The sequence below is a fragment of the Bombus impatiens genome, unplaced genomic scaffold (assembly GCF_000188095.3).
Source record: "Bombus impatiens unplaced genomic scaffold, BIMP_2.2 scf_3474, whole genome shotgun sequence".
In the NCBI taxonomy this organism is placed as follows: Eukaryota; Metazoa; Arthropoda; class Insecta; order Hymenoptera; family Apidae; genus Bombus; species Bombus impatiens.
In genome coordinates, this window is record NT_179893.1 from 709,527 (window position 1) to 734,803 (window position 25,277).

At 44.7% G+C, this 25,277-nt stretch overlaps 1 protein-coding gene across 5 annotated transcripts in view; it reads right to left on the reverse strand.

Annotated features, from left to right (window-relative positions):
- LOC100745559 (Down syndrome cell adhesion molecule-like protein Dscam2) overlaps positions 1–25,277 on the reverse strand; it is a 126,941-nt gene that overhangs the window by 32,736 nt on the left and 68,928 nt on the right. For all 5 annotated transcript variants that reach the window (XM_033324514.1, XM_033324513.1, XM_033324516.1 and 2 more), the window contains exons 6-8: positions 20,443–20,592; positions 7,870–8,195; positions 980–1,229 (exon numbers count right to left, since the gene is read on the reverse strand). In XM_033324514.1, coding sequence (XP_033180405.1) covers positions 980–1,229; positions 7,870–8,195; positions 20,443–20,592 — 726 coding nt within the window. The remainder of the gene's footprint in view (positions 1–979; positions 1,230–7,869; positions 8,196–20,442; positions 20,593–25,277) is intronic.

Sequence of the window (25,277 nt, forward strand, 5' to 3'; positions counted from 1 at the left end):
CTTGGCTCGTTCAGTTCGCGAGAATGGGTTTAGACCGCGGAGACGCGACGAAATCGGGATAGAAACCGACGGAATAATGAAAGAATTCGGTTGAACGAGGGATTTCCTGGGGACACAGATAAGAGTGAAGGTAAGAGAAAGACAGAGTACCGTTCGCAGCAAATAAGTTGGAAGGGGTGAGCAGCCGGATGCGACGAAGCGTGGAATCGTGTTGCCAGACTGGATATAAATTCCAGATGAAATTCCAAACTAAAGGTTCGCAGAATTTTATACTTGGTTCGATATCGATTGGTCGATGGATCTAAGTCGAATGAAGGGCCTCCTTCCTCGTCGTCTCTCGCTCTAAGGGTCGACCGAGAGGCACGGATGCGTATCAGAAGGCGAACGTGCCCGTTAATTAAAAATATTCAACCCATCCGACCGGACAAAGCGTCATCGTAATACGTACCCCTCCTTCCTTTTTTTTTTGTACCTCGTTTAACGGACTTAATTTCGCGAATGGTCGATGAAAAGCTATCAAAAAAAAGGTCGACGAAGTAGTCGTGCGAAAGTTTTGCAATGGAGACCAAGCCGGTGCTTGGTTAACGGGTAATAGCTTTAATTTAGCCTTATTATTTTCAAACGAGACTTTTATAAAACTTCCACGGAGCTCGTGGAACTCGCCAGGGAGGCAGGTTACGAGCGCTTAGGTATACTAATCCGTCTTGACTCTTTGCGCAGCGCCTTTAAGTACGTCTTCGTGTTGTACGAATTACTCGCGGCGGGGAGGGCAGTGAGGGGTTACTTTGGTAACGCCAGCTATGGGGTCTAACGCCAGATATATTTTCATTGGCCTTAAATTTTTAACTTTCGAAAAGGTAATTTCGCGTGCCAGGGCCACGGCGTTAACGGCCTCCGGTCTCGTCCATTTCCTCCGTCTTATCCACGCACTGTTCATAAAACGGGGGCGAATGAGAGTTTAAAGATTAAAGCCACTCACCCCCTAGTCGAAGCTCCGCGGTCGCCTGTACCATCTCGTAGTCGTTCTTCGCGAAGCATTGATACATTCCTTTGTCGTCCCTCACCACAGAAGAGACGCGCAACGTCGAGCCATCTTTCCCCGTGATCTTGCTTCTACCAGAGGCGCTTTCTCCCACGGGAAGTCCGTCCTTGGTCCAGAAGATCACCGGGATTGGTTGGCCAGTGACGGAACACTGAAATTCCGCGTCCTTGCCGAGGTCGACGGTGACCTGCAACAGTTATCGATTCCGAGCGCACGTTCGACAATAAATGTCATATTTAATATCCTCGGCTGTCCTCGGAACTTAATATCGTTCCAAAGGAAAAGTTGGCCGATTTCGAGTGGATTCTGCTTTCAAGCTATAGCAGCTGTGCGATGTTCCTCTCGACGTGAACATCGATTCCGGCACGAGCGTGTATAACCGAGAAAGGATTTCGAGAAGCTAACAACCCGATACCAGCTCGCTATACCCTATATCTTGTACGATAATTTTTCAACGCGTTGACAAACTAACGGCTGCAGATTTTACGACTAACGATATCTGATAGCACTTGCGTGATTCTATTCGAAGGATGGCTCGTTATACATTATGTATAATATATACGTATGTATATTAATGGGCAAAAACAGCACGCATTTTGTAATTGTAACGACGGAAGGTAAAGATCCGATTACAGGGTTCTTTGGAATCTGACGTGTACACAAAAGACGATAGATAATATCATGGTTGAGCTTTGCTCGCGGCGTTTGCCAAGAAGAATCGCTATATTAATACCTGCCTCCAATTTCCTTCCCCATTTTGGAAACTTCGACGAAGTATCGATCCCGGGAAGGCATCCTTTGATCTCTGTCAAACGTTTCGTCGAAATTATCAGAGATCGGAGCTGTTTAATGCGCGCTAGACAGCTTTGTAGAGGTCGATACAAACGTGATCGTGAAAAAGGTACGAGGGCTAAGTGGCACGCGATCGTTCTGGAACGTTGCACCGCGCTGCGAGAAAACGCCTAACGTGCTTAGGCACAACGAGGCGAATTCCAGTACACCGTGCGCGAGCATACCGGCAAATCGAATGTCCTGTTTGGTATTTCATCGTCTACCTTCGAGAGCTTAATTGCTTCCGGGTCGCGCGGTCATTTTCCTTTGATCAGTTTGCCCTCGCATCTGATTTATCTATTAACGAGAATCGTTCTCTGTAAACGAGTTGTAGCGAGCGCTTCAACGACGAAGCTTTTATATACGAAACAATAATAAGTCGCGAGGCGATTGAATTCTTGATACGATGTTTCACGTCGCTAGACGATCGAATTCCTGATACGATGTTTCGCATTTAACTGCAACTACATATCGAAAGAGACCCGATCAAATTACCGGATATGGAATGGACAAAACAACGGATCTCGTTGCAACAATTTACGTAATATCCAGAGAATATCGATGTATTATTTTCCATTACATTTCAGGTGCCTCCTGATGTAAATTATTTACCATTCTAATTACTTGAGAAACTGGTACTACAATATGCAACAATGTTTAGTACACCGCTATTATTATATTACAAGCATCGGAACGCTGCTAATGGTAGGATTAACCGGTGCTAAGTAGAAAAGACAGAGCCAGGCAAGATAGACCGCATGCCTACCGCGAGGCATCGAATCCGATGTACCGGAACGCGGTTGAATGGAGTGGCTTACTGGCATTTCCATATGCATTTTCAGTCGCTTAATTGATCACCGATCGAGGAAACGAGCCTTTGATCTAGCTAGGAATCTCGTCTTATGTATTATTGAAGAGGCCCGTTTATTCGGTCATTGGCGATATACGGCAACGACGATTCTGCGCCCTGATTACCACCGATATATCAATACATATACGCCTATATGGGTGTGCAATGTACATTGTATAGTGTACACTTTGGGCCGAGTTCGCGTTACGTCGACCACCCTCGGGTCATGAATTTCGAAGGCGTTCCATGCGTCAAAGGCTTGTGGAAGAGATTCCTCGGGCATATAATATATCAAGCGTGCACCGATCGATGAAAAAGGACCGATTTTCTCCTTTACGGTTCGATGGATTGCAATAAACTTGCCGCGGGATCTATATTCAAATTGTAGGATCGCGAGGCCGATTTCCTCGGGTTACAGGGCGCGAACGGTCGGTTCAAGGGCAGAGAAATTCGACGAGAGGCGTCGCGTGCTGAATCGAACCACGACGACGGCCATTAAATATTGTCAAGAGGATCGCGCGCGTTGCTCTCGCCTGGCTTCTTTTGTTCCACGACCCCGAAGGAAACTTTCTTTCAAACCGAAGACCGCTTTAAATATCCTTTGATACGGTATTCAAGCAGCCGGAGGAAGGAATGGGAAATAAGATGCGCAAGGATGCCACCTTTAAAGGCGACCGAACGGGCTGGCTGCAAGGGGTGAAGGAACAAGAAAAAAAAAGACGAATCTGCGAGGGCGTCGAGTTGCACCTCGATCCACGCTTTGTCCTCGTTGTTCTTGTCTCCTCCTCGCGGTATCGTGGCGTTATTACGACGACCAACGATGCGTTTACATTGTCGATATAACCGCAATATAGACTGACTCGATGTCTTCCTTCGAGGCGTCTCCTATACCGGGTAAATGGAGTAACAGAAAATAGAGAGAAGGAGGGAGAGAGAGAGAGAGAGAGAGAGAGAGAGAGAGAGAGAGAGAGAGAGAGAGAGAGAGAGAGAGAGAGAGAGAGAGAGAGAGAGAGAGAGAGAGAGAGAGAGAGAGAGAGAGAGAGAGAGAGAGAGAGAGAGAGAGAGAGAGAGAGAGAGAGAGAGAGAGAGAGAGAGAGAGAGAGAGAGAGAGAGAGAGAGAGAGAGAGAGAGAGAGAGAGAGAGAGAGAGAGAGAGAGAGAGAGAGAGAGAGAGAGAGAGAGAGAGAGAGAGAGAGAGAGAGAGAGAGAGAGAGAGAGAGAGAGAGAGAGAGAGAGAGAGAGAGAGAGAGAGAGAGAGAGAGAGAGAGAGAGAGAGAGAGAGAGAGAGAGAGAGAGAGAGAGAGAGAGAGAGAGAGAGAGAGAGAGAGAGAGAGAGAGAGAGAGAGAGAGAGAGAGAGAGAGAGAGAGAGAGAGAGAGAGAGAGAGAGAGAGAGAGAGAGAGAGAGAGAGAGAGAGAGAGAGAGAGAGAGAGAGAGAGAGAGAGAGAGAGAGAGAGAGAGAGAGAGAGAGAGAGAGAGAGAGAGAGAGAGAGAGAGAGAGAGAGAGAGAGAGAGAGAGAGAGAGAGAGAGAGAGAGAGAGAGAGAGAGAGAGAGAGAGAGAGAGAGAGAGAGAGAGAGGCGGGGAGAATTATTGCGAGAATGTCTAGAAAAATAGGAGCAAATAATCATAAATTTTGTGGAACGTGTACAAGACTGTGTGCTCAAGTTGGAGTGGAGGAATGCAATGGAATTTTCTCGATTCGCTACGTTCGCGAGAGCGTCGTCGAGTAAACGTTCCATAGGATTAGAAGAATGGAACGATCTTTGTTATGTGAAAACGGAATAAATCGGATTGCACCGACTTATTTCCTTTTCTGTATATTCCACCTGCCTTGTATCAAGTATCGCGAAAGATTTTTGGTGGGACGAAAAATTTGGAGACCGGTCCGCGTAGCTAAGTTGTTAAACTGCGATTTGTGAGGCAGACAGAGGTAGCCCCTGTCGTGGTTATCTGTTTAAATAGTCGATCAAAAAGTTTATCAAGTGGAAGTTCGCGTTAAGAAGCGTTGCGTGCAATGAGAAGACGCGACGATGCTTTTAATAAAGCGAGGACAAAATAGGCCACGTTAATGGAAGGAAGCGCCATCGAAGCAAATGCCGACTAATACACGAGAGAATTCGTCCGCAATGAGCGTTTCTTTGCCGGTGACTGCGAAAGTTATGGAGAAGCTTCCAGCGAATGAATGATATTTCATCGATTCTGTTCCCTGGTCTCTCTCTCTCTCTCTCTCTCTCTCTCTCTCTCTCTCTCCATCAAGGCATGATATGGACCAATTGCCGATCCCTATTTTCTTTTTTTTTATAGGATCCATCGACTGTCGTTCTAACGACCACATACCGACCGACCGATCCGATGCGTTTTTCCGTTACCGAATTTCGGCACACATTAAAACCATCGCCTATTTTCCGCTCCAACGATGGTTAAACCTTCCAGCTTTCCCAACGAACGAACGAACTACGAGTCCCGATGCAGGGGATTCTCAAATCCCGTGCGCGTTTCTCAAATTCACAGGGGAGAGAGGGTATATTTTGTGTCGAATGGTTGGAGATCGGCATCGGATCACCGTAATCGAGCGTCGAATCGTTCAGACAAGTTTGAAAATTTTAGTCGAAAATCGGATCAACGTTCGCGTGGGATAGAAGGGGGAGGGCGATTGGTTGAATGGACCAACCTGCATCCATCCCCTTTGACATTTCGTTTTAAACGCTATTAATTATTCCGCTTTGCACGGCCAATCGACGCCCCGGTTAATACGCTTACAGCGACGTCGGAGGTCAACCCCGGCAGCAGCTCCGGCACCAGCCCCGGTACAGTGCGGCCAGCGATTCGTTGTTTTGACGGGATATACGATTTGCGAGGTTGACCTGCCACCGTTACGCGTTACGCTTAACACGATACGTGGCGCGTATTTTCACGATTCACCCGGGGGTTCGACACGATCCAATAACTTTGGCAGCTCAGCAACGACGAAACCATGGTGCGCGAATCACGATCGTTGTGAATCATAGGCACGTCGATCGACTCAGGCTGCCAGCTTCGACCGGTTTCTCTTTTATCGTCGTCACAATACGCGTTCATCGTCCCGACAGACATTGCCAACACAATTACCGAGGCTTGTTAAAAGATCAAAGAAACTACGAAGAACTGCATCGCACCGGGTTCGAAGCGGCTCCACGAACCGGCTTACTAATTAACGGAAGTTAATACTAATTAATAGCAACGTCTCGTTCACGGTGAACAGAACGAGTTGCTCGTTATTTCTCTTCGGCCGATATTCACAGATAGGTACACCAAGCGTTTCAACTGTGTGCGATGTTTTCAAGATCTATCCGTCGTCTTGGCAGGGATGGTAACTCGGTCTGTCGTTATCCGCGCTACCGTGTTTACTGCGACGTGATGTTCAATTATCCACATCGATGAGAATTAGTCGACGACGACGACGTCGACAACGACGACGCGACGGGAACGATGACAACGAAGACCAGACTTCCCTCTTATTCCCCTTTCCCCGTAGTCGATGCGAATTTATTCGTGAAGCGCTCGCGACCTCGAGATACCGTAGGTAGTCGTCCATGGCAGGAGGAACGAGGATCATCGATTTAACAAAGTCGCGGCGCAACGAACCGTTACGTTGCGAGGGAGGCACGCTGGGGGTAGTTTACAGATCTGTTGAAAATAGAATCGGCGCTCGTCGAGAAGCCTTAACTTCCTCCGACAGAGAAGGAAACGAGAAAGGGAGGAAAGCAAAGGGTAGAAAAAACAGAAAGCGGAAAGAGGAAAAAGTAACCACGGTAGCTCTCGAGTTGTTTACGAAATAGAATAAAAGAGAGCTAACCTGTTGAGGTATCAGTCGGATGAAGAGAAGCTACTTATCATCGAGAACCGCGCGGTCCTTTTGCTGCTTCTTACGGAGCGACCGTAACGTTATAGAATTTATTTCCGGACGGCACCATCACCCTCCTTCCTCGAGAATCGGAAACTTGTGACGCGCGAGTCGAAGCGATCGACAACATCGTCACGCGATGCGCGTTTCAAGATTTCTCGAAGTATTGGGATAATCCGACGAGGGATGAAACAGGAAGGCGACGACCGGATCGTTCGGGTCGTTTCAGAAATCCAATCGACGCCGGATAGAATGCCTTTAACCTGTTGAGACACCACGTGGACGAGAGAGAACGTGCAATTTTTTCAACAACTTACGAAACTTTTTCGTTTAAATAATCGTCCGTCCGTATCGTCTATCGTTGAACCAATATCGAAGGCGAATCAAAGTCTTCCTTCGAGCGGATAAAACGGAATCGATTGGCTGGCGATACTTAACCGGGGTGAAACGAATGCTAACCTGTTGAAACTATAGGCAGGCCAAATCGATTTTACGTGATGTTTATTCCGAATGAATTCCAGGCTACTTTCAATTTTCCGGACGAGTACCAAGTTATTTGCAAGCTACTTTGACGAATAAAAATAGGGAAGAGAATTTTGCGTGATTTATCGCGAGTGCTTGCGAACGTTCGAAATGCATGGAAAGATGAGTGCTTGAGATTGGACAGACCGTGACTGAATTTGTCCTGAGAATTTCTGCGAAGTCTGCTAAATGATATGCATTGGATGGTAGACTCTAGACTCCCTCGTAACCATTCTTTATGGAATTTCTAATCGAGTAAACGTATAAATAATAAACGGTCGGTTAATCCAAAAACAACGATCAGTATATGACACGAAAGGTATATTTAGTTGCAGAAAAATTTATTTACTACTTAAAATGAAAACAGATAGTGTATTCTTTCTTTAAATATCGAAATTTCTTTTATAATAAATAAAAATATGAGCGAGTAAAGCGCGACCGGATAGAAGGACGCCTATCCACTATATTAACATATTTTAACATTATTTTAATATATCTAATTAACGTTTCATTTTGACGTCGAATGTTTCATGATCCAATTTTTGCTATCAATTCGTCTCTTTTTCAAGCAACGATAATCAACATACATTCTGCATGAGTCAATAAGTCACGCATCATCGTGTACATTAATTGAATCACCAATCGAATAAAACAGACGATCGAAGGATCATTTTAAAGGCTACTGATAGAAATGGCGCTCGATACTGGTACGAAGATTAAACGAGAGTACGGAAAACTAACCTGTTGAGGTACCAGGTGAATGGAGAGGCTGCTTATAATGGAAACCTCCAATTCGACCATCTCGGAACCGGCCGTATTGTTGGCGTGACAGACGTATCGTCCTGCATCCTCCGCCCTTGCCGATTGTAGCACCAGCGCGCCCGCTCTCGCATAGATCCTTTCTGAATTGAAGATCATCGCCGTGCCCGTCACGGACTCACGAAACCATAGGTACATGGGCGGCGGGATTCCTTGTGAAACGCAGGAAAGGACGATCGTCTCTCCCGTGCGTATAGGCGCTGGGCTCATTCTTTCATTGAACCTTGGCGGAACTGGGGTATGAGGGTCTGAAAATGGAAAAAGATTATTTGATTATCCGAGCTGTAGGTTACATTTATATATTTAAATTTATAAATTTATATATTTTTCTATAATGCAAAGGTATTTAGCATTTTCAACTGAGATTCCGAGCAAAGTTACCGAATGTCTGTAATTCAGGAGAACTGTTGCCGCAGTTGCTAGAAATCCATAGAATATTAAACTTGATGTAAGTACTTGCGGTATAGTTTCAAATTCTGTAATAACGCGAAATGATACAATTGTAGAACTGTACTGTTGTTAAATTTGAAGTGTATGTTTTATAAGCAAGTAAGGGAGTTTATCGAACGGTTGTCTCTATAAGAGAGTCAGTGGAACGAATATTTTGAAACAGGGAGAGCGAAACAAAGCGTGGCGGTCGATTTGTTGCGTTCAATTTTAACTGTGTATGCGGGAGCGGCAAAAATTTGGACACATCCGACGAACAAAACGTTTCGCTTTAAGTCTCCGATCGAAAATACGAACCGGCGCGCTGGCTGTTCTAGCACAGTTGGCCTGCTGAATGGTGAATTCTCATCGTGGAACGGGTAAAATGGCAAAAGTTTGGAACTGATGTGTTATTTCAAGGTTCTCGCGATCAACTTTCACGATCCTGGTTCGTTTGCAGCGTCGAAGAAAATATTCTCAAGGCGATTTAAAGAGTTCGAGAGTGTTCGGTGAAACGTAACGATTAAAAAGTATTAAACGATGAAAGCAAAAGAAAGAAACAGAGAGGAGGCGGAGGAAAGAAAGACAGTGCAGGCCACAAGAATGGATTTATCTCCTTTCATCAATTTTTCTTCGACTGTCTCTCACTTGATACCTCGAAACGCATTTTGAATCTTTCGGACGTTCGCGGGAAAAGAAATCTCCGTGGACTTGTTGAAAGAGACAAAGATCCCGGTATCAATTTTTCACAGCTGCGAAAGAGCTCCTTTTGTCCCTGTTACGTATTATCCGAGTTAGTATGCTCGGCAAATTTACATTTATTTCCTTCCTCTCTCGTTTAATTCTACATTTTCACATTATTTTATCGTGTTAATTACACACCGCGAACAAGCGCGGTTAAGGATCTTTATTATTAATTCGAAAAATCTGGCGCATGCAGCGCATTTATCCTGCAAAATGTAAGCTCATCGACGCAAAGTGTTGTTCGAACATCGTTATAATTTCAATGTTAATGAAACGACGACATTTAAATATTAACGAATAATTGCGCGTCACGAAATTGAGGCGCTCTGTTTTTTTTCCCGAAGACGATGAACGTAGGAACACGCGAATAGAGATCGTTCACAGTGACGTATCGCTATTAAAATTGATTATCTATGGTCGATCAAAAAAGCATAGGTGCGCTTAATGACTTGGAAATTCATAGTGTCCGTGGACAGGGAAACCTACTAATTCCGTATATACATCGATCTTCCATTAATACAAGTAACAATCAACACGATACTGTCGATTTATCCACATCTTCGACCGTAATATATATACGATGATATATATCCGAATGGATGAACATTTTATTTCAGTTTCGGCATCGACTAAACGGTGGATGGTGTTTGTCGTACGGTTGAACTCCGCGACACGGCAGCTTTTTACGACTGCACTATTTTATAATGGTCCGCTCGCTTTGTCTGGTCGCCGTTATTATTGTAATTTAAGCTGATGGCGTATTGATCGTCGCTCGCCTCTACCTCTCTCTTTGTCGCTCAGGCACTCTATCCGTCTCGTTCTGCCTATATTCACTCTCACTCCCTCTCTGTCGTTGCCTCTCAAACCGTCCCTCTTTCTCCAGGGAGCACGGTCCCTCTTTCTCTCGCTCCTACCAATGTGCAATTCCAGTTGCCATATTCCAGCAACGCCCCGCCACCACACCCTTGTTCATACTCCCGCTCCCGGTTGCACCGGCTCGTGCATATGCACGCTCAAAACTTTTTATGCCATTTACATCCGACTTACGCCTCAACGTCAGCGTCGTTCGCGTTGACGGTGACCGGCGCGTCGGCGTGGGGTAGAAAACGGTGAAAAAAGGAGAAAAAAGAAACAGGAAGGAGAGAGAGAAAGAGAGAGAGAGAGAGAAAGTGCAACTTCGATGATCGATCGATACTCGAATTGAAAGAGAGTGAGAGAGAAAAAGAAAAAAGAAAGCAATTCGCTTGCCACCGATTGCTCCTAGCGACGAGAGGCTTGATCACGCGTTAATAATTCTGCCCCCTCGGCTGTGACAGCTCCGCGTGTCTCGTTCTTACTTCCGGTTCGTTGGATCTTTACCGTTTAAATAGATAATCGGTTGGATTGTCAATCAACTTGTTACCCTCAGCGTATAATATTTATCGGTCTTGATATATACGCGTAAGTGAATAAACTTGTCAGTGTTAAACGTGGAATGAATGAATTTCTATTTAAGATATTACGGAGGGTAATGTAAGTTTTCCATACACGAAAGTTTTTCAGTTCTTTTTGAGCGAATAATTCTTCGGACGACCGAATGGCTTATAAATGGAATCGACTTGTGATTTATCTACCGGTCATTCTTTAAAAGATCTTTAAACGACATCGAAGTACTTTTGTATGATTTCTGGCTCAGTTTAAATGGCCTCTAAAGTAGCCTTGATACGATAACCCTAAGATCTTAAACGAACCGAAACATAACTTTTAAAGAATCTCGAATGTACGGCTTGTAAATGTTCTTAAACGATCTGCCGATTAATCTTAAATTGGAAACGAATCAAAGTTGTCGCTTCTGTAGAAATTTCGTACAAAAATCTGCTAAGAGAATTTACGTTGCTACCGGAGTTATGACTTTTTGAAAAACAAGATATAGCATCTCTATCCCCTTCTCTATCCCACACACAAGTTTCTCAGGAAATCTTCGCAGACATAAACGGAGAATTAATTTGGGAAGAAGAACGCGGATAGTCTCGTGCACAATTTCAAAAAGTATCCTTCGTCGAAATGCTTTTACCACGGGAGCAGAGCTTCGCGGTAACCAAAAAAGTCGAACATGGAAGAAAAATTTAATTAATAGCCGCAATGGCAAGTGATTTCGAAGTACAGAAACTCGACGATCGGTATCGAGTAGAGAGAGAGGCAGAGAAAGAGAGAGAGGCAGAGAAAGAGAGAGAGAGAGAGAGGTAGAGAGAGAGAGAGAGAGAGAGAGCGAGTGGCGGAATGGTGCGGCGCTGCTACGCGCGATGTTTAAACGGACAGACAGTGTGCTCAAACGAACATCTTGATATCCTTTGAACCATCGCTCATTGACTATGTAATCCGGAGGCTCGGTCCTCGAGCGAGGTCACGTGAAAGAGCGTTAGAGAAAAAGGGACAGGGAAGAAGAGACAGAGCGAACGGGAGAGGTGCGCGGCGGGGAGAAAAAAGCAGGGTTGAAGGGAGCAGAAACCGCGGCGGAACGATGTCCAATTAAACCTTTCGAGCCGTCGACTCCAATTAAGACTCTATTAAATATACACCGGCCGTGTGTATCGTTGGCAAAGCGAATTTCAAATGGCGCCCGGTCTTTCTCATGTATTTACCTGGAACAAGCAACTTCACCGTGATAAAGTTGCCACTAATTAGCCGCACAATGTGTCTGTTGCCGACCATTGCGAGACTCGTGCTTTTCGCGTTCGCCTTTTTCCGCCGATAAAGTTCCTCCTACGTCATTCCTCGCGACCACGCGACAACGTACCAACCTTATGAATCACCTCGGCCCTAAATAATTCCTTAAACGCAACCGATGTGTTTATATCTTATACCACGCGGAAGAAAACCGAGATGAGCAAGAGAATTAAAAAACAAAAAATAAAAAGAAGAAAAGGAAAAAGAGAGAATAGGGACAAAGTTTTCTGCGCTTGAACGTAACCTTCGAAATTAGTGGTGAAATAAAAGAACGGAAATGACAAGTACTTTAGCGTAACTACACCAACCAACTATGTACAGTGCAGGTACCTACTCGCGAGTAACCCAAGTACATGTATATAACGTTGTCGTCACGAAACTTCCTCCTGCCAAGAAGATTCAAGTCGAAAGGGCATCGAGTTGTTCTGCTGGTAGGCAAGGGGAATTAGTAGATCGTTCAGGCTTCATTAATTACTCGACAACTCCGGTTTCTACATTAATTGGTAGCTATGTTACCAGCAAACCGTATTACGCCGTTGACTAATTACGTCATCGAAGTGGCGGCTTCTCGAACCGATAGAGCGCATATGTAATTTAATGCCAGTCGCTGATTGCTTCAGAATTCAGGTCACAACGTGCGATACCCGAAGCGCAATTTGCGCGGAAGACGTACACGTGTTTCCGTGCGTACTGCCGGGCCACAATTCCGAATAATTATATCTGATTTATACGGGCTGACAGAGTGGTAGAAACGCGTCTACCATCTAGCTCGTTTTACTCTCTGACTATTCCCCGTCAAAATTACCAGATATCGGAGCTGGCGGCTACGGGGGTGCGCACTCGAACAAAGCTGTAACTCAACGAGAATATTAGATTAGAAGGATAACGGCGGAAATGAAGATTTATCGCGGTGCGAATGCCACGAGGAAGTTGCCAACCGTACCATGCCTTTGGGAATCTTCCGAGTGGCACACACTTTCGAAAGTACTTGCCTGTTCAGGACAGACAGTAATTTTTCTTGGCTGCGTTACAGTCAATGTTTGGCTGTCTTACGCCACAGAGATATAGCATCAAATCCCTAACAATTTGCAGTAGATTATCGAAATACGCGCTTTAGATTTTAGACAGTAAAAGTGATATATATATATATATATATATATTTTTGATGTAGAAGCTGGGGTTATTTGGGTCATCCAAGCTTCAACATCTTGGAATTCAATCTGCTACTTCGCACAGAATAATCAAACTTTTTGTATATTATGAGACACCATTAGTCCTTAGCATCGTAACGAAAGAATGAGAAAATATCGTGTACCTCGAGTCTAACGACAAAAAATATCAGAGAACGGATAGTTGATTTGAATTATTTGAGTCGACGATGTGATATTATAATAAACTAACAAAATGAATAACAAAATGACACGCAGAAATAAAACGATATACACAGGTCGCTAAATTAAGATGAATACAATTGACAATATTAATATTAGTCGAACGAACTTTTTTTTTTGACGAGATTGTTAGACGAGAAGTTACATATGTTCTGAGAAAACTATGGCCACTGAGCTGCCAATGTAGGTATACGATATATCTCACTGTTTTCGAATGTAGGTGATTTAAAAATTGTTCATAATCCAAATGGGTCGATTATTGGATAAATTAATTATGTGGACGCAAATATCCTCCTAATCCAAATAGCTCTACCTTATCCTGCTTGTATAAAGTCATCTTTTTCTGAGAAGGTAATAAGTTTTTCATCGATCTACGTCATGTTTGTCTGTACTATAAACAGATACACTTCATCTTCAACGAAAGGTCGTTTTTCGAGTATAATGCCAGCGAAAAGGAGAATCCGTTGCACTCGTCGAACACGTGTCTGCTTATTGTAAAAGCTGCTTAACGCTTAATCCCGATCACGCGACGACAGCATTGCTACGCGTGAACCGTCCTTGGCGAAAGAATCACAGATTAAGGTACTTCGGTTTAGAGGCTTAACGTGATTTTCAACCACCGACGGAATACTTTTCGACACACATTTCTTTCCGTAAAAGAACGTTTCTTCGTGTAGAGCTTTTTGCTCGCGGAATTTTCTTCCTCCGCGACTCCGATCGCTCACTGTAGAGAAGATTTACGTGTTTTGAAAGTGTTGAATAGGCGGCGGGCAAAAATCTTCTTTCTTCTTCAAGTTTCCATTCCGACCTTTTTCTGCGGCACGCGACTGTGAACAGAAGTAATTCGCCGTGTGGCTTACGGTTTGTTCTTCGCGACAGAAGGTATTTACGTACTTGTTCTATCGTAGTTCCATCGAGTATCGCCGTGTAGAGAACCGTCGTATAAATAAACAAACGGTTCGTGAAAAACGACAGCGGAGAACGCCGCAATATTCGTGGCTGAAGGGAAGGTTTGTTCTCCTCTCGAGAACGATCGTCGACGTGCTCTTCTGTTGTTAAATTAACGACTACGTTCTGCAGCTTCAGGATTAACGTGTCGTATTCGGGAGGACCGAGGTGTGAAATCCAAGAAGATTGATGCGTATCTGGTATCCTCTAGTGTAAAATTCAAAACTCAGCGGGACAAATAACTTGCTAGCTTGGATGAATCGCGGCAGCATGCATTTTGACGTGAAAAAGTAAAACGATGCTTTGCCATCGTTTGTCTTCGTCAACGGCTATATCTTCCAACTACTCACCCTCTCGTCTGTGCTCCTTCGACTCAAGGAAACTAAGTGTTTCAAACATCGATTCACGTTTTACGTGTATTATGTCGGAACATTTTGTAACGTCTAAAGGAGAAAATTGCGTCGCACATTTACGTATGTATGTATGTATGTAATTTGTTCGCAAAGTTCAAGATCGCTCGTAAGGACGTTCGTTTCCTCAGATGTGCTCGACAGGGGCGCAATTCTTAGCTAACAATCGACTGTCATAATAATCGGTTATGTTTAAGGAGTCCCCGAACAGGAGAAAATCACCACCAACGTGGAATATCTTAGTCGTGCAATTCGGCTCGTCGAGTCTGCCAGCAGTACGCGAAGAAGCCCGATGTTACTTGTCTAGTTCCTTACAAATCATCGCATTCGGTGGTTTCCTATTCGCCCGTACAACAGCGTTCCCTTGTGTACAGTTGTACGTATGTATTATGTATGCACACAACCGACGCGACGGCGACTACACAACGCACGTAGCCGCTACGTAGGAAGTGGAAAAGAGAGATACAAGTAGGTTGGGCTCGATAAGATTGCGGGGTAGCGAGCGAAGGGATTGGAGCCGTGATGGCTGCATTGTTTCTTGCCTACGTTGCTCCGCAGACTGGCTGCATCCTGGCTCTGTGGATTGTACTTTGCGTTTTCGTCGAGTCTCCAATAGGGCGATATCCAGCCCCGTCCTCTTTCTTTGCCGCGTCTCCTTCTTCTTTCTGCTTCCTCCACCTCCTTGCTGCTCTTCTGTTTCCACCCTCGAACCTCCCTTCTTCTTTATCTTTCCCACCCCTTTCTCTTTGCTATCCCTCGAGCATCCTGCCGCCATTGACCGGCAAAAAAAGCCACGGGGGTATCTCATAATAGCACACCACGACGGAACTCCGCTCGCCTTATTCCATGGATTTACGAAAGTTCAACATTTTTCCACGCTGCCAGCCGGAGAGTCTTTAAAGTACTTAGAAGTAATACCGTGAACGTGTGCAACGTTCGCTAACCCGCGAGCCTTCTGCTTGTTTTTATTCCCGCCACCCCGATCCAGATCTATACTTCCTTCCCCAGCCCTCCCAGGTGTAGCGAATAAACGCTATAAATCTGAATTTACAATTTCCAACGCGGCCGCGTTTATCATCGCGATAACCACCTCTTGGCCAAGTTGCGCGCCACTCTTACTGCTGTGTCGCTCGCACCTGCAAACCGTTACTTCGTAGATAGTTTACAGGATGTTTCTTTAGCTTGAAACATATAACATCTTAACATGTAAATTAGTACTAAGATCTCACCGGTGTACACAGTAAGAGTTTGTACGATATTAATAAAACTGCTACTGTTATAATTGGTTTTCGTAAATTATTGCACTATTTTTGAGATAACGACTGGTTACACGGCAAACGAAATTTAATCGAGTTTGCTACGTCACAACACGTCGTAAGGCTTGAGATGCGCCTAACTCTGTATATCTGCAGAGAAAGGGAAATTGATCCTATTTTGTTGGCTTTCGAAAGTAAAGCGAAGATTTCCTCGCAAACTAAGATAAGTACTCGAACCTTCAAAAATAGCAAATTGTTTGCATCGTAAGCTTGGGAAAGTTGTAGAAGTCACCTGAACATCTATTCCGCCATCTTCTATGTATGTAACGATATACATCCTCCTTTCGTATTGTATCACAAAATCAACGCTTCGAAACGAATTTCATTTGTCATCAGCTTTTATGATCCCTGCGCAACAGCGGTCGGTCGAATCGTAAATAAAGCGTCACGTTGGCGAAACTTTTTAGTGGCGAGACTCTTCTTTGTCACGTTGGATATGCGCGTCGGTGTGAGTCACTCTTTGGATTTCAGCCGAGACTCGAAAATACCAGTTTTCTTCGGACGAGAAACCTAGGGCGCGTTCCTAGCGGGCTATCGAGTTGCTCGCCGTGCAAAAACCACGGCGTCGACAGGAATTTCGGACGAATAAAAGAGAGGAGAGATGCTAAACTACCGGAAAACCATTCGACCATGGAACTAATTCGACGCTCGATTAAACTTTGTCAGGTCACGAACTTTCTTTTCGCCAAAGTGACCGTGGTATCGAATTATACGATTATGGCCAGAGGTACATATCGATAAATGATCGCGAATATCGCGATACAGGAACCTGAAACCCCGGATACGCCGATAAAATTTCCAATTTCGCCAGTTTGCTCGTGCAAGATTGTTAGCGAGCGAACTCTCTGTTCGGAGACAACGTTCTGCTCTAATTGCATTTGCGAATGTACACAGGCTTCCGAATCCGCGATAAGAAATTCCTTTGATACTTCGTATACAACAGGATGAAGTGTTTCCTTTCAATTGTTCCATCGTTTAGAGAGGGTCTATTAGAAGAAACAATCTTCCCCAACTTCTTCTTCATATTATAATACGAAAACCAAAACTACTCCTCGAGCCAACGCGAGGAACTTGCTGTTTCCACGCGAACCAATTCTTCAACATCCCCGCACCAAGCTGCTGTGCTTCGAGTTAAAACAGTCACGTCCCCATCTGGCAGACACACAAGGGGAAACGCTAAATGTCACAGGGAGGAGGCTGGTAACACGACACGGAGTACAGATTAAGCTTTCCTCGAAGAACGTCGCGAGCAAAAAGCGTTCTCAGATTTCTTTCCACGGCGATTTCGTTTCGACGCGAATCATTTCACTCGCTGCGACGAAAGGACATCGAGAAGGGAAACGAGTCGCTGTCTCACGCTCCAGTCGATCGAAACATGGTCCATTAGTCCACGAGCTAAACGCGGTGGCTGCATTTGGTTTAAGGAATGCCAGTTTTAAAACGACTCGCGGTTCATCCGGCTACCGCTGTTTTAATGGACAGTCGGCTTAAAAGGCGGCGCTTTCCTAAAATGGCGGCGTTTCGTGGCGTTCTAACTTTAATGTGACGAGGATGGCAAGTAGCGAGTGAAAGCTTGCGAAAAATGCTAGGTTGGATAATGGCGGTGACTACGATAAAAAGAGGAACCGACAGGTGCCGCAATGGCGAGACACTGATGCGGACCGACTCTCGCAAACTTGCGTTTTGCCTCGCAATGTTGCCTGCGCTTGGAGAAATCAATTAATTTCTCGCTGTCTTATCTCTCCCGTGACTCGACGCTATAGTCTTTCACGACGTTCGCGCTGTCTGCGTGTACATTCCAGCGTGATAAATTAAGTGCATCTTTCGGATAATGGTAAATTGCCGAGGTTGATTCTAATGGATTTCTTGCTATTTTTCCGAGAACAATTATTTGAAGCTGGACTGACTTTATCGATTTGTTTTAATGTATTATCGTTATTTCATAGTTTCTTCGTCAGAAAGATCTTAATTTTTAAGTAGTATATTTTTTTATTTAGCGGTTTGGCGTTTATTTTAACACGTTGCTCACTCGTTTGTCTCTCTTTCTAAATCTTGTGCAACAACTGCAATAGTAATGCTACTCACGAGTAGAATCTAACAACAATAGGTAAAATGGATCGACGTGTGTGTCAGTAGCAGTACACCTGCGTTAGTCAGACCAAATTTCTTGTCAAAATTCGTCTCATAATATTCCTGTATATTTTTGTCGAATTTAAATTCTGGTTTCAATTTCTTCGCTGTACAGATACTCTGCTCGACCAAGTCTCCAAAAATGTTCTCCTTCGGCCGTACTTCGCCGTACAACAGACTCCTGATTTCGCTGTTCGAGGTGGCGTGCAACTAACGAACAATATGTTCATCTCGCATTCGATTTTGTGTCTTCTGTGTAGCGGCCGACGGAGCATCTCAACTTGCACTTTGATCATTAGCTACCTATTGTTCCAGCCGCTCATCCACGTTCGACCTATTTTATGTCTTATGAATCAGCAGCTCTCTGAGCTTGGGATGAAGTGCGTCGACCAACCATCGTGTTCGCAGCTAGATCGTTAACGAGGGTTGATTACGATCGCTTAGATAATGATACCGTTCGCCGAACACCATAGCGAGAGAGGAACGTGGTCTCTGGCCAAGTTTTTATAAAAAAAAAGGTGTTTTTAAGTCCCGAGAAATTTTCCAAAAGTTTAAATCACGCCCCTTCAAAAAACTGCTTCGACTCTCTCTTCGGGAGTTCGAAATGAATAGAAAAAAGAGGAGGTTCTTCGTCATTCAGAGAAGGAAAGAGATGGGAAATTCGTATGCGCGTTAAGAAAATATCGTCGCGTCGGTACGACTCGACATTCAACTTTCACGATGAATATTAAATTATTGCGACAAGGGAAAATCGTTAAAACGTCATTCACAAGTGGATTACGTTTCCAATAAATATCGGTGTTCCTTTGAGTCGGAGTATCTGGATCCAGGAAACACGGCACCAACAACGGTGGATCCGTTTCGAGTATAACGACGATTGAAACAATCCACACAGAGGTGGAAACACCGTGACGTCGCGCGGAAGCTCGCATGGTGCTCACACGACAATGCTCGTAATTAGGTTATAACCTATTTATGGGCAACAGAACGCGCGATGAATGCGCGTAAAAGCTGCGGACCATTCGAAATCAGCTCGTATTTTAAGCGATGTCGGGGTATTTTGTTTACGACTCGAAGCACTCCGCTCGTCGGAGAAACAACCGACGACCCGTGGTGGACGTTTCGGCCATTAGCATTTCGGACATTCATGATTTATTCATGAAGAAGCCAGAACGCTCGCGAGCGCGTGCACGCGAGTAGCGAACAGCCGAACGAACAGCGGCCTGCCCGCCGCCACGGGAAACGCGTAACAATGCATTATGATTTACTATGCAAAAGGTATGCGTGAGATCGTTATATGTATAAACGATCGCGTCTAAGTAGATGCATGAAATGTTCATTGGATATCTCTGAGATGTGAACGTTCGTATGTTCTCGGCTCGTGATCTTACGAAGAGCCGCGATGGTTCTGGAAAATTCTGTTATAAATCAAGGGTTTCTAACAATGAGAGATACAGGTTTCATCCGTGCTACACTGCCAATATTTGCATAAAATCTGCATGAATACGTGACATAAATATTTCATTCTATTAAGATATGTAAATACCGTATATAATTATTAAACATATTGCCAATCGGAATATAAATATAAATATTTCCAGAATATTTTGCAGAATAAAGCACGAATAATTAAATTATCGAATAAAGTAAATAAGTAAGCAATGATCAAAGGGCAAGGCACTGAAATCCTACTTGAAACAAGTATTAAGTCATTTCTACGTAAATCATGGACTTAGAGAAACGAAGATACTACTCTTAATGACTTTCTTCCTTCCTTCCTTCGTTTCTTTCCGTTTCCTTCCTTTATCTTTTCTTTCCCTTCCTTTTCTGTCTTTCTCGTCCTCTTTCTGTGTCGCTTCCGTTATTTCATTATCCTTGTCACTCTATGCCGTTTTTTGCGCTCTTTTGTTTCCTTTCCTCGTATACTAAGCCAGCGCTACCTCCGTCATCGAAAATCGAACACATTAATTTCAGCTTCACGAAAAGTTAATTGCCCCGCTCAATGATTTACGATAAGGTTCGCTGATCGATAACATACTACAATTTTAATAGGCGTTTAAATTTAAGCGAGTCACGTAGTTAACCAGTCCAACGTTTCCTCCATGTAATCCTACAACAGTTTCTTTCGCTATATGAATTTGCATAAGTAGTCGCAGATTTTCCACTGTCCTGGGACGACTAAGAAATAAACAACTAGGCCAACAGTATACGGCTATTGCCGTGGTTTAAACCGCTCCACCTGGGTCTACGACACGTCACAGCGGTTTTCTCCGTGGTGTGGAACTCTACTTGCCAAGAGCGGCCAGAGAAATTTCTCCTGCATTTGCCGGCCATTAAATATTCAGCGGGACGAAAGTTCGACGGGTCGCGGACCAACGATCCGCGGAACAACGCGACCAGGTGTGTATCGTTGTGAAAACTTACCGGTAACCACGAGTCTGGCGTACGAGGAACTTTCCACAGTGTCTCCAGTGACGCGGTGCACGGTCCGGCATCGATAACTGGACTGGGCATCGGACGAAGTCACCGAGAACACCAGAAGCTCTCCAGTTGGCAGCATATGATGTCTGTCATCTGAAAACAGATCCATAGCACTGATTCCCGTGATTTTCTCCTAACTTTCATTCTATATCTTTTCTATTTTCATTCCTTGCCTAACGTTTCGTCTTTATCTTCGTTTCGTTGTCTATTTTTTTCTGTGTCTTCTTTTGTTTTATCGAAATTTCGAACCAATCGTAGCTTACAGCTCGGCGCGGTTCCATTAATATGCAAATTCCTTTAATGGGAAATTCCCGTCGGTGAGTCCGTGTCGGTGGTGCACGCGTCGTAAATTGACGAATAATAAAAATGGGCGGGCGCGTCCGTCCAGGTTGGGAAGGAGCGGTGGAAAATGATTCGGAAACTAGGCCCGGTCCGTTTAATGGAGGCCAACGCTGCTATTAAGCGGTCGAGCAAAATGAAAATTTTGTCGTTGTCTGGACGCGTTGCTGCGTTTGACCGAAATAACGACCGCCGCTATGCCGGGCATAGCCTGCAGGGATGCGTACCGGTTACCAGTTAATTCCATACAGTCGCATGCGGATCGATGCTCGTAAAAAATCTCGCGGGTTAGCTGTGCGTCAATCGTGTAATCTGCGCGTCCTCAACGTGGCTACCTTCCGAGGAGACAAAATATAGCCTGACACTTGCCACGTTGCTTTTGTCTAGTATAAACCAACTATTTTTCTTCGTTGTTCCCTTTCTCTTTGTTGGATCGGCGAAGCTCGCAACGGAGACAGGAATTTTTATTTCGACTAATTTTAAGACACTATTTTACTTAATGTCATTGTAAAAATATTATTTCAGACGACGAAAAAAGTTCTAGATAGCCATCGACAAAACGTAAATCCACGTAAAGTAAAATTATTGTTTCTGCTAAATCGTTTCCACTCGAGCCGAATCTGTGTTAATTATTTCCTTTTGCTGATCCAACTTCTGCTCAAACGCACCGCACCTTATCGGATTAACGTACACAAGTTGCTCTACCATGCGCATAATGGCGTACACATGGGAAAATTATATTTCGAGCGTATTCGTTCTGAGCGAACTTGATACGCTCGAACGAACGTACCCGAAGTGCACGAACGTACACGAGCGAATTGTCGCAATAATTCCGGTTTTCTGATCGATAATTCTGCGAAAACTCAGCCGCAATGGCGTCGACAAAATCGTTCGGATCGCGTTTCACCGATCGGCGAGGATCGTTGATCCAAAAAACGAAATAACCAGACGCAACGGAAATGGAAATTGTATTTGGACGGAAAATCCAATAACAATTAACGGTAAATTTCGTTACAATTCATTTTCTGAAATATCAATGTCAGCGATCGTATCAAAATTTCTATTTTTATAGAAATCCGAGGAACTAATAGCGATTCATTTGGATTGGGTTCGCAAGCACAGAGTGCAGAGAGAACAGAGTCGGGTAGGAGGATGTGCGACGAGAAGGGTGAAACAACGTTGAAAGAGGAACCACGATACGGGCCGCGCCTTCTAATGTAAATTACGCGAAATCGTTGCACGAGTGACGCCACGCGGCACAAAGGGACGCTTTAGCCGCTATTTTTCCAGCTTTTTTCTCTCGGCTGACACGAAATATATTACGTAAATTCCCTTCTTCCGTGACCATTTTCAACGTGGAATGGTCCGTGTGTGGTGTCGTGCGTGACGCGGTAGAAAATGCATCGCGCGAAAATGTTTTTGCCCACGAGTTCGCACCTCGATGTATAAACGACTGCATTTGCTCCGATACAGTATTCATGCTCGTTGTCCCAGCCCCTCGTCTCATTCTCTTCCATTCCATCGGTTTTTCACCCCCGTTCATACTCCCATCGCCGGGTTCTCGCGTACCAGTGTCAATATTTCGTCGTTCGTTGTATCACGCGTATTACCTACTTCCTGGCCCCTCTATGTATTGCATTATTCTCGAGGAAATTGCTCGATATTCCCGCTGTTGAAACGCGACCGTTATAGCCGAAGCGAGAGTAGGAATTCGCGTAAAGTCTGGTTGCACCTTGAGGGCGATTGGTACAGCACGACTGCGCTAAAACGTTGCAACGAAGATGAGAGAAAGCCTGGCTCCTATAAAAATGTCTGGACGGTCTACGATTTCGCTGCAGCCTCGTATTTGCATACGTCGCGCACAGGCTTGGAGAGGAAATTTTATTATCCAACAAATTAGTCGTTGCGGGCGTTAAACGGCCTCGTTTTCGCGAGAAACCGTGCGCTATTGCGAATCGTTGTGAATCGTTGACCGAGTTTCTTAGATGAGAGAAAGCTTCAACTATTGGACGAAGATCGAACGTGTTTAGCGATAGATATTTTCCAAAGACCAAGCCAACGATAAATGAGAGAACGGCGGACAAGGCTGACTTATAGCGCGGTTCGACTACTGGCCAATATTTCAATCTGCGAATGCCAGCCTTTCAAGACCGATAAACGCAACGGTACCACTAAAAAATCCATTCACAACGATTTAGTTGACCACTTGTTAGTCTACACGCTGACCGATTCGTTGCTCGTCGTGAACTCCTCGAAATAATTTATCGAACACGTAGCACAAATAACAGTTATAAACTGGTAGAAAACCGATAACTGAATGTCGAAAGTATCGGGTTGCCGGATACCGCAACTATTCGAACCTCTTCGAGAACTTCGATCTCGTAACACAGCCGAGGGCTCTTTAATCCCCCCTGAAAGCTTTAAGCGAAATATGAGAATCGTTTAAGCAGCTTTTCATCTCGCTTTTGTGAGTCATCGAAATGGCAACGAGAGAAGCATCGATCGGTGGACGACGGTCAACAAGAAGTGACGGGCGGAATCGCGGCGAGATTTCCTTTCCGCCGACCGACTGGAAAACCTCGTTTCAGCCGCGTGACTGGAATTTCGTGCTAATAAGAGTAATGGACTGCGGCAAAGGGTCACGATATAAAACACTGGCAACAGGGGCGCGGGTGGATATACTGACTGGCGCCACGGGAAAATGACAGACTGTCTATTTGGCTGATGGCACGGGATTTAACCAGTCGATTCGACCACGCGAATATTTTTGCATGTACACGCGGAATAATATGCTCGAATAAGCCGACCGCAGCCTGCAACGGCAGAATAGCATGTCGGTGCTATGGTTCTCGCTGGTGAATTATGGAGCCCGAACGTTCTTCAGCCGAAAAAGGACGCCACCATAGAATCAGGAGAGACGCAACGCCAGCAACAGCAGGGTCGGAGAGGCATTACCCGATTTCGCGGATTCAATCTCGCTGCAAGTCTTCACGGAACCCCTGCCCGTATCTCTGCGATCCCGTGTACAACGTGTAACACGCATGAATGGAGATGGTAGATTTCTGGTCGGGTCAAACGAAACATTTTTTAATACCCATTAACCAGTTGAAATGCCATTTAGCCGGTGTAATAATTCTAAAAGCTTCTGGTTTCAAAAAGGATAGCCAATCTCACCCTTCTCTGCGCCTGCCTGCCTACCTATCTACCTACACCCCCATCCTACATGGGGCTACACCGTGTTTTTTCCCTTTTTTTTTTCAGCTGTTCCTCTTTTTCTCTCTGGCTGGGACGTGAAATTGAGAATACAATGGCACGCGAACGAATGCACGTGCAGCGGCGAGCTTTTAGCCGTTTGAGCATTTAATCCTGGCGAAAATACCAGGTGAACGCGTATTGTTCCGATATGAGAGCAGCAGTCTGTGTATTCGTGTTAACGTACTACTGGGACATATCGAGATGCCGACAAATTGTCAGTCGGCGTATTAAATACTTTTTTTTTTTTCATTTCACCCTCCTCCCTTGTATTTTCAGTAAATACAGCATCAAAGACCGTCGACGATAAGCTAGAGCCGCGATAGCAGACGCAAGAGTCCTCGACGCTGCCTCCCACGATCACGTACCGAAAAACGAAACAATCTGACTGACTTATTCGCGATTTTATCCGTCGTAAGCAACACACACGAATATGGGAACGTGTGTGATTTACAAACATCAACGGCATTTGCGTTTACGTTCGTCGTTAATTAAACTAACCTGGCTGGAGGCTATTCGGAATCGGACCTTGATATTTCAGGTGAAACGTGCTCCACATGCTATGGAATGTCGGATAATCGATTTTGCGGTGTATTTCTCTACGAAATTATGATGCAATCGCTTCCAACGAGGTCAACGCGATTTTATCTCTCTCGGCAAACTATAACGGCACATATTCACCGAGGGTTGTTCCTGTGTTAAATTGCTTCTGCGAATCAAATGGTACGTACGATTCACATATTCGTCGACCATCACAAAAACACGTTTAGGCCTCGATTCATTCGATATACGTTCCTCCATGGTGTACCGTCCGTCACGAAACACAGACATTTTCAGTTTTAAGGAAAAGTTGGTCGAACCGTGCGTATGGGCGGTGCTTTTTCGAAACGTGTAACACGATAAATCACGGCTGGATTTTCTTGTCATTCGCTTATCGAGGTTATGAATCTCGCGCATGCCGGATCGCGATAGAACGGACGCTTTAAATCGCGCCAACTTTTCTCGTATAAATCCTTTTCCCCCGCCGCGACAGCTTCCGTTCAACGAGCGCGCTTTCAACGGAACCTCGTGAACGTTCACTATTCAGATTAACAGTAGGCGAGGAGCGAGTCGATTGTTTGAACCTCGCTTGGAAGGAACAGCGGAAAAAATTCATTTTCCCTCCCTGTGATTTCAAGAATTACAAA